The following is a 13,778-nucleotide window of genomic DNA, read 5'->3' on the forward strand; positions in this document are numbered from 1 at the left end:
GTCAGATAATTACCTATTACACTAAGGATGATCTTAAGCTTGTCTTCAAATTTTAGTCTCTCAGATAGGTTTTATTGGACCAACATTGTAATGATAAAAAGGAAGAGGAAGAGGAGTTCCCACTGTGGCTCAGTGGTTAAGGAATCTGACTAGGAACCATGAGGTTGTGGGTTCAATCCCTGGCCTTGCTCAGTGGGTTAAGGATCTGGCATTGCTGTGAGCTGTGGTGTAGGTTGCAGACGCAGCTCGGATCCCGCATTGCTGTGGCTCTGGCCTAGGCCAGCGGCTATGGCTCCGATTCAACCCCTAGCCTGGGAACCTCCATATGCCACGAGAGTGGCCCAAGAAATGGCAAAAAAAGACAAAAGGAAAAAAAAAGGAAGAGGAAGAGGAAATGGAGAATAAGAGAACTTTTCAGGGGTATACTATTTGCCACAGACCCCACCACCCCCAATTGTCTGACAGCTGCTTCTCACATAAACATCACTTAGGGACAGCTGCTTAGGGATTTGCATCTGCATCTCCTAAGTTTGTTCAATCAATGCTTAAGGAAGGCAGCAAGGAGGGGGCATAAAGCAGAAGAAGGAAACTTTTTCAACCTTTACCTCAGTGTTTTCCACTTTAACTGTACATGTTGAATTTACAGTTAAGGCATCCTTCACATTTACATATGGGAGAAGGAGACCGCTGAATGATGAGATATCCAGTAATTGCCATCTTACTTCGGGATCCCCCAGAAGCAAACCCTGAGACAAAGACTGAGTTCATGTAGTTGATTAGGGACATAAAGGGGATACCAGGAGTGAATGCAGAGATAAGAGACAGGGAAGAAAGGATCGAATAAAGGATGTGTTAGTGAGCCAGCTACCACTGTGAGCACCTGGCACTTAATCCCATTGGGAAGTTGGCAAATGTGCAGAACACACGCTGAAGTTATCTCACCTAGCATCACGGGACCTGGCATCAAAGTCATTGGCTGAGATTGTCCCCAAGAGACCTAAACCTCCCAGCACTTTCAGCCCAGGTGCAGGTGCGCAGGGCAGCCTTCAGCCTCTTGGGGGAAAGCCCTTACGCAAAGACATGCCTGTACTGACATCTGGAAATCCCCAGTGCATGAGAAGCCATAAGGTCTCAGGAATGTGGGTGACACTCACTGCCATCTACTGCAATCCCCAGAGTGCAGTTTGAGCAAAGCCCAATCCAAACTTGGAGTCATCCCTCCCTAGGTAATAAAAGACCAACATGGCGATGTGTTTTCTGGTCAGAAAAGGATGTAGCCCCTGAAGAGAGACCGATGGGAAACAAAGCCCAGCCGGTATGGCACCCAGCATCTTACATCTGTCACCAGAAGAAGAACTCAGACGCCACTAGAGGGTCTTGAAAGTGATACCTGATTCATGAATTCCTTTCCACATCTTAAGGAAATGCACCCAGGACCACCCTGGCACATCTCCGGCTGGCTCTGATGACTATGATTTCTTATTAATCACACCTCAGGGTTGCTACCAGAGGGAACATCTTAAGACTATTTAAAGACAAAGCAACTGAAAATCCTCTGAGGCACAGATGAGACAGAGCACTGATTGTTTATTTCCTGGGAGGTTGCAAAGGGCTCAAGCACACATCCCAGATCTTTGAGCTGGAATGTCAAGGGGTCACTTACAAGACCATGACTCAAAAGCCACCATCTAGGAAGGGGGGTGGGGGATGGCTGCTGCCCAGGGAGACAGTGATTAATCAGGATGGGTAAGGAGAGGCTCTGGTGCCCCCTGCTGAAATGTAATCAGAGCAGCGGGTCTGACACGGTGGCAGCAAGTGCCAGGGCCTCTGGCAGCAATGATGCTTCCTGCCAACGAGCTCTCAAGACTCCTCCGCCAGCCCTGACTGATGCTCTGAAACCAAACGAAGGCTCCCACCTGAGCAGGGGCTGCCGCCACACAGAGTCTGCAGTTCAGCCTCTGAGATGGTAGCTGCAGTTACAACTGCTCCTTTTGTTTCCAATAAGGAGAAATGAGAGGAAAAGCTGGTGGGTTTCTGGGGATCCTTCCTAAGTTAGGTGGGGCAGCCAACCAGTCTGACTGAGCAGAATTTTCCAGGCTTCAGCACTGAAAGCCCAGCTTCCCAGGAACTCTCTAGTCCCTGGCAAATCAAAACAGTTGTCACTCATTTCTAAGCCTTCTTGAAGGTGGTGACCCATCTGCACCCAGTGAGAAACCCAAGCACTGACTGGGTTGAGGGAATGATGTGAGCGTATGCCTTCAGCAACCCCCATGACAGCAGAAAGGTTCATCACAGGGTGTGTGGATCCTGCTAGAAAGAAACAGGATTGCACAGGGGTCATATCCAAGGCAGATATTCAGCAAGACAAGTCATAATTAGAGGCAGCTACACATGTGGTGAAACACAGCCCAAGTGAGGGATTTAATCAGAGGCTACAGTATCTGACACCCCACCCACTCCTGCTGAACATCACAGAACCAATGGGGGCTCAAGGCAGACACTGCAATCCCATGGCCCCGATGCATTGGTCCAGCTGCATCTTCCTACACATCAGCAGTGGGGCACCGAGGGAGGCAGCCCCCGGTCCCAGGGCTCACAGCCCAGACCTTGGGACTGTGGTCAATGCACTGTCCTGGGAGTACATTCACAGGGGTCTCCAGAGGCAGAAGAGAGGGAGACACCTCATCAGCTCGTACTTGGTTGGCTTTTTTCTCTTCCCCACTGCTGTCTCTCCTGCTCACCTGTGCTTCCGGAGATTCCCCTCATAATTAACTACCTGCTCCCATGCTGGTCAGAGTAATTTAGAAGGGACATAAATTTAGACCAACCCCTTCTCCCTGTGAGTGCAGCCAGCAGTTCTCTGAAAATGAGCCCAGCTGGTGGGGCAGGGGATGCAGGCTTCCATCACCCTTATTTTTTGTTTTTTTTTTTCTTTTTAGGGCCAAACCCGCAGCATATGGAGGTTCCCAGGCTAGGGGTCAAATTGGAGCTATAGCTTCTGGCCTATACCACAGCCACACCAACATGGGATCTGCGACCTACACTATAGCTCACAGCCACACCAGATCCTTAACCCAGTGAGCGAGGCCAGGCATCGAACCCGAAACCTCATGGTTGCTAGTCGGATTCGATTCTGCTGCACCACGACGGGAACTCCCCATCACTCTTGTTTAAGGGTGACTTATGACTTCACCACCTCCAACACTCCAAGTACAGGAATGAAGTGAATAAAGAATGAAAACATAAAACAGCAGATACCAGGAAATATAATTCAATCATTGATATTGTGCCAGAGAGGGGCTTTCTAAACATAAAAGCAAAGGGAAAATATTTACCTTCCTCCCCCCAAAAGAGTAATAAATATTACTTACAAAACCTTTCAAAATTTATGCAAGTCTGGTCATTGTTAAAGCTGAGCAATGGATACATGGGGATTCATTATACTATTCACTCTACCTTTTGTGGTGCTTAAACGTTTTTCAAATTAAAAGGCTTTTATTCATACTAAAAAAAAAAAGCAATTCAGTAGGTGGTTAAGTTGTCAAGAATCAGAATATACATCTAAGGAAAAGTGAAAACAGTAAGAATTCTAATATTACACAAATGGCTTGGGATAAACTTTTCAGGAACTGCATACACAGAGAGGTTTTTTCTTTTTTTATTTATTAATTTATTTATTTATTTATTTTGGGGGGCCATACCTGCAGCATGTGGCAGTTCCCCGGCTAGGGGACTAATCAGAGCTGCCAGCCTACACCAGAGCCACAGCAACACAGGATCCTCACCGTGCCTTCAACCTACACGACAGCTCACAGCAATGCCAGATCCTTAACCCACTGAGCGGGGCCAGGAATCGAACTGGAATCCTCATGGCTACTAGTCAGGTCCATAACCCACTGAACCACAATGGGAACGCCTACAGAGAGTTTTTTTAAATGCTGTATCTGATATAAACTAAATGGACCTGAACATGATGATCTGTATCAGTCAGGAGAGGCTATATTAAGCTGTGATAACAAACCATCCAAGAGCTCAGAGGCTTCAAAGCACAAAGGTTTATTTCTCAATTGGCTACTCATCCATCATGACCAGTAGGGGGCTCTGCTCATCACATTCTTTGGGGGAATAGGGGCTGATTTCTGGAACATTGCTAGTCACTGTGCAGAGGAGAAGAGCTCTGAACATCTGGCATTGAGGAGTAAATAGTTCAGCTGAGAAACAATACCATGTATCTGTCACTCCCACTCACAACTCACAATCAAAATGGCTTACAAGACCACACACAACCACTAGGGGGCATTATCATGGGCCCAGACAGTGGACAGCTAGAAACGTTTGGCAGTCAGCCCCAACATCTACTACAGTGAGCCCAGGAAAACTGCTAGGTCACCTAAGAGGTAACCAGTGACCTTTTAAGGACAAACACAAATGTCAAAGATGTGAACAGTTTGAATAAATTTGTTCCATGAACTGTGAGTGCAAAAAAGCAATATTTGTATCAGTACATTGTTTTATGTGGTATTTAAATATATATATAAATAATAGATTTAATATAGTAGAAATTTTTCTGCAACTCAAAATGCAAAAGATAAAAGTGGGTAAATATGTATAGGCAATATCAATGACAAAAATTTGGTTAAGGTCTTTAATATAGGAAGAGCTCTAACAAATTAACAAAAAGGAGATAATGAAAGAAAACATAGGCACAGGACATTATCTTTGGGGGCTTGGAGCTTTACTAACGTATTCATAAAGGAAGAACACAAAGGAGCAGTAAATATATAAAATGATAAAATGAAAAAATATATATAACTCAAAACAATGAGGTGCCATTTTTGCACACCAAGTTGGCAAAACTATTTTTTTACTGATTATAAATACTGACTCAGATGGGCTGAATGTGGAATTCTTAGGCACTCCTGGCTAAAATATGAATTATTAACAAGCCTTATAAAAGAGCAATAATATGGCAGTGTGGATCAAGAATCTTCAAACATTTATTCCTTTCCACCCAGAATTCCCTATATTCTTTTCAGCATTTTAAAACCTAGAAATAGCCTTCCATATATAAGTCTAAGAAAAAGAATAAATAAATTATGGAATTGCTATTTAATAAGACTAATAAAAACTTATGGTGTAGAAGAATATTTAATTATGTGAGGAAATGTTAATAATGTAATGGTAATTGAGAAATACATTTCAAGCAGGGCCACAAAAATGGATATATTTTATGGTCCCAATTTTATTCTTAATACTTTGCATTTATATATAAAACTGGCAGGAATCCACCATCTCCCCAGAAGTCAGGGACTATTTGCTGATGTTACCCACCTATTAGAAGAAAGAATATAATTATTACTGCCTCATGTAAACACACACATCTTGCTTAGGAAAATGAAGTTTAATATTTCTAGCCATTGTGGGCAAGTCTTACAGTCCAAAACAAAAACTAATGTTTGCTTCCTACTCTTCAGAAACATACTGACAGTTGCTCTCTGCGTATCAGTGAGTGAGGCCATGTAACAAACTAACCCAGATCTCAGGAGTTTAAAATAACCACCAATTTATTTTAATTTGCTCATGGATCTACAGCTCAGCTGGGTGGCTCTGCCTATCTGGGCCATCCTTGGCTGATCTCAGGTGGCCTCACTCATGCACCTGTGGTCAGCTAGAGAGTGAGCTACAAGACTGGCTGGTCTGGGAACAGCCTCCCATGCCTGGCAGTTGTTGGCTGCAGCAGTGAACCTGACTGAGTATATTTGTGGTCATCCAGCAGGCTAACTTGGGCTGGTTTCCATGGTCCAATAGAGCAGAAGGAGGGAGATGGGAAGTAGATAGATAGAGCTCCTTGAGACCAATGCTTGGGACTGACAGTACCACTTCTCACCACATCCTCTTTGCCAAAGCAAGACAGGAGGCCAGCCCAGATTCAAGCGGTGGGAAACAGATCTTTCCTCTTGATGTGTGGGGCTGCAAATCATATTATGAAGGGGGCATGAATACAGAGAAAGCTTGACAAATTAGAGTCACAGCCAATCTCCCTACACCAGGTGAGAATACTTTTGGCATGGTTTCCTTTTAGCAATGGCTGCTTGGTCTCACTAGCGGCCCACCTGTGGTCTGATTCAAGGGAGGCTTCCAGAGGTAGTGTGGCCTCAGCCATTTATCTTGATTCATTTATCCTGATTCCCATCTGTTTTATTTTCAAAGGTGCCATTTCTTAACTTTGAGCCCAAATCAAATCTGAGTCTATTTGAGGGTGTGACACCTGCACCAGCTATAAGCATCATGTATTTCCCTCCGTTCTGGTTTCTTTCTTTTTTTTTTTTTTTTTTTTTTTTTCCTTTTTAGGGCCGCACCCACAGCATATGGCAGTTCCTCCCAGGCAAGGGGTCAAATTGGAGCTGTAGCTGCCAGCGTACCCCACAGCTACAGCAATGCAGGATCCAAGCTCACGCTACAGCTCACGGCAACACAAGATCCTTAACCCCCTGAACAAGGCCAGGGATCGAACCCACATCCTCATGGATCCTTGTCGGCTTTGTTACTACTGAGCCACAGTGGGAACTCTCCCTCCATCCTGGTTTCTGAGTGCAGTCACCTGTTTGGATGGAGTTTTCCAGTCCAGATTTACCAAAATGCTGACGACAGTTTTCAGCTAGTGGCTGAATCAATCTTTGTTGACTTATCCACTCAGTCAGTCACAGGCTAATTAAATCTATATCGTTAGAAGCAATCAAAATGTCATTTCTCATCATCAAGAGGCAGAGAGCCCTTGAATTAACCCAGTCATCCATCCCCTTTCCTCTGGCATCTCTGCCCTTAAAGCACTGAGTCAGGACTGAGGGCCCCTGCTGGCCGTGCAGGGTCAGACTTTCTCTGCCATGGCTGGTTTGTCTCCTCGCCCTGGAGGGTGACCCAGTGCCCTGGGCAGAGCTGGACACCTGACACTTACCTCCCACACTGCATCCCTGTCCTCATCTCCACCCACCCAGTCCACTCAGACCACAGGGCCAAACAGAGTAGCCTGGCCTACTGCCCCTGGGGTCAGAAGGTAGGAAGCCAAAAGGAATGGCCATTCCTGGGTTCTAGAGGTACAGAGACTACTCCTAGAAGACAGAGAACAAGAAAGGAAAGACATAAGCACAAGAACGTAATTTGAACAGAAGAGCAATGCAAACTGTAGGTATCTATATAACTAAGCTTGCCGGTTACAACTAATTAGCATATGGTGGTAACCATTGTGCATGTTGTTATGTTTAAAGTTATTTTCTGTATGTTTAGCTTGATGATATTAGACTTTCTGCTTATGTTTGGTGTTTCCTTACACATGTACAATATATATTATATTTAAAAGAATTCGAGTATGATCCAATTGAGTTCAAATTTTTTTTTCTTTTTAGGGCTGCGCCTGCAACATATGAAGGTTCCCAGGCTAGGGGTCAAATTGGAGCTGTAGCCACTGGCCTGCACCACAGCCGTAGCAATGCCAGATCTGAGCCATGTCTGCGACCTACACCACAGCTCACGGCAATGCTGGATCCTTAACCCACTGAGGGAGGTCATGGATAGAAAATGGGTCCTCATGGATGCTAATCAGACTCGTTTCCTCCAAGCCTCAAGTTAAAATGTGTAGTTTAGGAGTTCCCGTCGTGGCTCAGTGGTTAACGAATCCAACTAGGAACCATGAGGTTGTGGGTTCGATCCCTGGCCTTGCTCAGTGGGTTAAGGATCCGGCGTGGCCATGAGCTGTGGTGTAGATTGCAGATGAGGCTTGGATCCCGAGTTGCTGTGGCTCTGGCGTAGGCCAGCGGCTACAGCTCCGATTTGACCCCTAGCCTGGGAACCTCCATATGCCACGGAAGCGGCCCAAGAAATAGCAAAATAAATAAATAAAATTTTTTTAAATGTGTAGTTTATACTTACAATATCTATATATGTATGTAAATTTATATAAAATATATATATATAAAATCAAAGATGTATAAGTATCTTTTATATCTCACATAGCTAAGCACAAATATATAGGTACACTTCCATTTTTGCTGAAAAATGCCTGAATGGATACATAAGAATTGGACAATAATGATTGCATCCAGGGTTTTGTTTTTGTTTCTGTTTTTCAATTTTTTCTCCTTTAACTTTTTACCATGAGGATGTACTGTACTAGGTTTAAAAGCAGTTGAATCATGGAGTTCCCTTGTGGTGGAGCAGGTTAAGGACCTCGTGTTGTCACTGAAGCACTTTTAGGCAGCTGTGGTGCAGGTTAGATCCCTAGCTGGGGAACTTCTGCATGCGCCACACCCCCTTCCCCCAAAAAGCAGTCCATTTGTAAATTTGAAGGAGCCTCATCTAGCTTTTCTCACCTTGTTGTCCCCACCTTAAATTGTAACTCGGATGACTCCTTCCTGCAAAGGAAAACGTTCACACAGCCAGGCTAGGATAGTGGTTTCCGCCATCCTAGAGAGACAGAAACGAATCCAGTCAATGGGTTCAGCGGCTGAAGAAGCCCAAGTGGCCAGAACCCCTGCAGCCCGTGGCATCTCTGCCTGTCCCCAACCCCCTTCAGGGCCGAGGGGGCAAAGGCAGCATCTACGTGTGGGCCTCCGGGGACGGTGGCAGCTACGACGACTGCAACTGTGACGGCTATGCCTCCAGCATGTGGACTATCTCCATCAACTCTGCCATCAACGACGGCAGGACCGCCCTGTACGACGAGAGCTGCTCCTCCACCTTGGCCTCCACCTTCAGCAATGGGAGGAAGAGGAACCCCGAGGCCGGCGTGGTGAGTGCGAGGCTAGGGGATGCAGGCGGACAGTGTGTGACGTCATGCGCAGGCACCGTGACGTCATGGGAGGAAGGGCTCGCCCCTCTTCCCTCGAAGAGTGGGCGCGTGTTCCAAGGGGAGATCCCTCCCCTTCTAGGCTGATAATGCTTTGTTACCAAGGTAGAGACATGCGATAAACAAGAACATGATGGCCTCTTTCCTGCTCATTTTCCGTAGACATTCTCAATTACAATTAACGATGAACTAACTCTGGTTTACCAAAAAGTGGCAGAAGCTCATCACTTCTAAGGCTAACAGTTAAAGAACTGGGGCATCACATAAGCACCCCATATAAGCCAAGAACCCATCCATTTATTATAGAAAGTTTAAAATAGCAGAGCTCCCTTTGTGGCTCAGAGGGTTAAGAACCCAACTAGTATGAGGAGCCAGTTCCATCCCTGGCCTGGCTCAGTGGTTAAGGATCCCACATTGCCCCGGAGTTGCCATGTAGGCTGCAGACACAGGCGGGGCGGAACTTGAATCCCACTTTGTTGCTGTGGTTATGGTATAAGCCAGCAGCTGCAGCTTGGTTTCCATTCCTCTCTTGAGCATCCATGTGCCCCAGGTTGCGGCCCTGAAAAAAAGGAAAAGAAAATAAATAAAAATAAAAATAGCATCCATGGATGCACTTTTCTGGGTCCATAAATCACCCCAATTTGGGTGCACATGAATTTTCTCCAGGGAAGAGTAGTGCATTTGATCATACTTTTTTTTTTTTTTTTTTTTTGCTTTTTAGGGCCACACATGCGGCATATGGAGGTTTCCAGGCTAGGGGTCAAATCAGAGCTGTAGCTGCCAGCCTATGCCACAGCCACAGCAATACCAGATTCGCCAGATCCAAGCTGCACCTGCGACCTACACCACAGCTCATGGCAACTGCCGGATCCTTAAACCCACTGAGCAAGGCTGGGGATCGAACCCGCAACCTCATGTTTCCTAGTTGGATTCGTTTCTGAAGCACCATGACTAGAACTCCTGATCATACTTTTAAAAAAGTCTATGTCTGAGAAAACAAACGGGTGAAGAGTAACAGACTGGGATTATTTATTGCACTTTTCCAAGCAGCTCTCTCTTCCTGAGCACATAGGTATAGGGGTGAATTTTCCAGGTCCCTCAGAAATATGTCTCTGTAGAGCATAATGAGCATTTCTGGATTGCTCCTTCTTTGGGTATTCCACTCACACAGCAGCCTTTCCTCAGACCTCCAAGGCAGAATTCAATACGTGATTAAATAGTCCTACGGAGTTACCTCCCACCTGGCCATCACCCGTACCAGGGCTGGATGGAGAGCCGGAACCTGGACACAATCATCATGACTGGCTCGACTTTCAGTCCCAAGTCCATATACGGACTCCGCCAGGCTCTCATGGGAGCCGGGAGAAGCCCTCTACCTGCAAGCAAGGCAGACCTCAGCTGAGCTCCCTCCATCACCCGGGGCGGGGGGTGGGGGGGAGCAGAGCAGAAAGAAACAAGTGAGGGCAGCCCCAATCCTGTTCTGCCTGTAATGCTTCCCTCCCCCTAGAAGCTCTCTGCCCCAAGGGTCTCCCAATGGTGTCACTTTGTCCTCAACCCCTGTTCTACCACAGCTGAAGAATGGCCTTGAGTTCTCTTAGAATATTGTTATTTTCACCCAGTTGATGCCTTTAAACCTCCCTGATACTTTGTTCCTCAAAATAATAGGTGCACTTAAAAAGCCTGTGGGCAATGGGATAAAGGACTATTCTTGTGGTTTAAAAACAATCTTAATGAAAGCCCTGGCTCTCGCAAACATTGCCAGTGGGGATTTTTTCTCTCTGTGAAAGTCCTTTAAAACTCAGCTGCTTAAAAGTCATGGGGAGGAGTTCCCATTGTGGCTCAGCCATAATGAGCCCGACCAGGATCCATGAGGATGCTGTTTGGATCCCTGGCCTCACTCAGTGGGTTAAGGATCTAGCATTGCTGTCAGCTGTGTAGGTTGCAGACATGGCTTGTGCTGTGGCTGTGGTATAGGCCGAGAGCTGTAGCTCCAATATAACCCCTAGCTTGGGAATTCCATATGTTGCAGGTAAAGCCCTTAAAAGCAAGAAAGAGAGAGAGAGAGAGAGAGAAAGAGAGAAAGAGAGGGAGAGAGAGAGAAAGAAAGAAAGAGAGAAAGAAAGAGAGAAAGAAAGAAAGAAAGAAAGAAAGAAAGAAAGAAAGAAAGAAAGAAAGAAAGAAGGAAGGAAGGAAGAGGAAGGGAAGGAAGGAAGGGAGAAAGGAGAGTCGTGGGGGTGATCATTCATGTACCATCTTTACTCAAACGTGTTCCATCTTTACTCAAACATGTCCCAGAATCTCTGTGTGACCTTTAGATGTAGAGAACAGAACACTTTCTCTTCAATAGCCTGTCCCTCTAGGCAAACTTTAGCTGAGCATGTCTATCCTTCCCTCTGTGGGAATACTACTCTTTTCCCTGAAGGGAAAAGGAATGCTGATGAAATGGCCTTTGAGCTTTCCAAGCCAATTCCAATGCAACAAAATTCACCATTGCATTGACTACGGTGATGCTATTGACTTTCCACTTCCCATCTATAGTATTTATTTTTAGGATCCCGAAACAAATCTCTCTCTAGTCCCTAGACTAGCTGCCGATATGCTTCTCTGAACACTTGCTTGCTTTTATCTTGCAGACACTGTAACCATAACTGATAGTGTCCCTTTTTGCATGGGCTACTAGGAAGCTCAGATAAAATGTACGGTGAAAGAGATATATGTGTGCCAAACTTAGCTGTACCTTCATCTTAATCTTTTTCAGAACGAGGCAGAGTTTAAGTAAAAGAACTAGAAAATCCTCTGCTCCACATTGTTTGGGGTTCTAAATAACGTGACATATGTACTCATTATTCAATATCTTCCCTTCCAGGCAACCACAGATTTGTACGGCAACTGTACTCTGAGGCATTCTGGGACATCCGCGGCTGCTCCTGAGGCAGCTGGAGTGTTTGCACTGGCTTTAGAGGCTAAGTATGTTTCCAGCTCAGGACCAAGGGCCGGCTCGGCAGGGTGAACTAGCCCGTGTCTCTCCACCCAACACCAGGTGTCCACGGAGGCAAAAGTGGGTGTGAGAGTCAGTAATAGTCAGGGCCAGTGAACTCTGGTGAGCGTTTCTTTTTTTTTTTTTTTTTTTTTTTGTCTTTTTGCCATTTTCTTGGGCCGCTCCCGCAGCATATGGAGGTTCCCAGGCTAGGGGTCAAATCGGAGCTGTAGCCACCAGCCTGCAACAGAGCCACAGCAACGCGGGATCCGAGCCACATCTGTGACCTATACCACAGCTCATGGCAATGCCAGATCCCCAACCCACTGAACAAGGCCAGGGATCGAACCCACAACCTCATGGTTCCTAGTCGGATTTGTTAACTACTGAGCCACGACAGGAACTCATGGTGAGCATTTCTAAATGCTACACATCACACACACACACACACACACACACACACACACACACACCACAAAACTACATTCCTGGGAAAGCACGAGAACCCAACACCCACCCACCATAGCACATAAAAGTTTTCTTCAGGAAAATTTGTTTTCATCTTCCGCGAATGTTTTACTCTAATAAACAAGCAGTAGCGACATGTGACCTGTTTTACATGTGGCTGTTTTACTCTAATAATACCCCCAATCAGATAACTGAAGGAATATCAAGCTGGTTGTCTAGCAAAAGGTATTTCAGAACATGGGGCAAACAGGATGTTTGCTAACTTACTTAGAAGGTGAACTTGGAGTTCCCGTCATGGCACAGTGGAAATGAATCTGACTAGGAACCATGAGGTTGCAGGTTCAATCCCTGGCCTCACTCAGTGGATTAAGGATCCGGCGTTGCTGTGAGCTGTGGTGTAGGTCACAGATGCAGCTCGGATCTGGCATTGCTGTGGCTCTGGTGAAGGCCGGCGGCTACAGCTCTGATCAGACCCCTAGCCTGGGAACCTCCATGTGCCATGGGTGGGGCCCTAAAAAGACAAAAGACCAAAAAAAAAAAAAAGGTGAACTCACTTTAACGTTGAGAAAAGGTGAGTGAAGTCACACAGTGTAGACCAAGAAATGAGCTTTGCTGGGAAGCCTTCCATCTTCTGGTAAGAGGAGAGTACTCCCTCTGTTCTCACCACCCCACGGAGATGTCACATGTCTCTACTGCTGGACTCACCCTGGATTTGAGCATCATTGGAGGTCCCTGCCCACCTGCTCCTCCATCTTCTCCAAGAGGCTGGCCTTAGTTTTGAGCAATGATGTGGCTTCAGGCACCACCCATGAGTATAAGTGCAAATGCCCATTATGTAGGGAGAATACAAAATCAACAACTTGTAAGAAGTTGGATTCAGGCTCCTGGGAGAGGGAAGTTGCCTTCCCATCCTTGTCAGCCGTTGCTAGGCACCCAGTGCTGCCAGCATCAATCTTCAGGCAGCCCTGCTTGACTCTCCACAGAAGCAGTGCATTTTCTGACTTGCAAAGGAGGTAAGAACTAGTTCCTAGAATAAGAAAGGACTTCAAAAGATTGTCTAGTCCAACCTTTTGCCTTCAAGCAAAAAAAGGCATAACATCCTCCTTTTACAGATAAGGCCCCAAATTGGAAGTGACTCCTCTTTCTGGACCAGGCCAAACTTTGATTCTGCTAATAAAAATCAGATGGGAAATTTAGGAAAGCTAGAGATGGACCCTGGTCAAAGCCTTCCTATTAAGCACAGAAACCAAAATGTACTCACATATTAGGTGCATTCCCTGAAGATGAAACTCTTCATCTCAGGACCTGTGGGTTCTCAAGTCTGAGCTGGTCTTGCTCACTCCAGCTGGGAGCAGACACATAGAAGGAGCCAGCTGCCTGCCCCTGAGCCTTGCAGAGAACAGGGAACAAGAAAGGGATAGTGGTCTCTTTATTTTACTTTTTTAATTTAATTTTATTTATTTATTTACTTTTTTTTCGTGCCTCACATGC

The 13,778-nt window shown here is 45.8% G+C and overlaps 1 protein-coding gene across 1 annotated transcript in view; it reads left to right on the top strand.

Moving 5' to 3' along the window:
- Positions 1-13,778, top strand: part of PCSK2 (proprotein convertase subtilisin/kexin type 2) — a 239,267-nt gene that overhangs the window by 209,013 nt on the left and 16,476 nt on the right. The window contains 2 exon segments of the mRNA NM_001004044.1: positions 8,570-8,785; positions 11,709-11,809. Of these exon segments, the coding sequence (NP_001004044.1) occupies positions 8,570-8,785; positions 11,709-11,809 (317 nt within the window).

This window comes from Sus scrofa, chromosome 17, assembly GCF_000003025.6.
Source record: "Sus scrofa isolate TJ Tabasco breed Duroc chromosome 17, Sscrofa11.1, whole genome shotgun sequence".
Taxonomy (NCBI): domain Eukaryota; kingdom Metazoa; phylum Chordata; class Mammalia; order Artiodactyla; family Suidae; genus Sus; species Sus scrofa.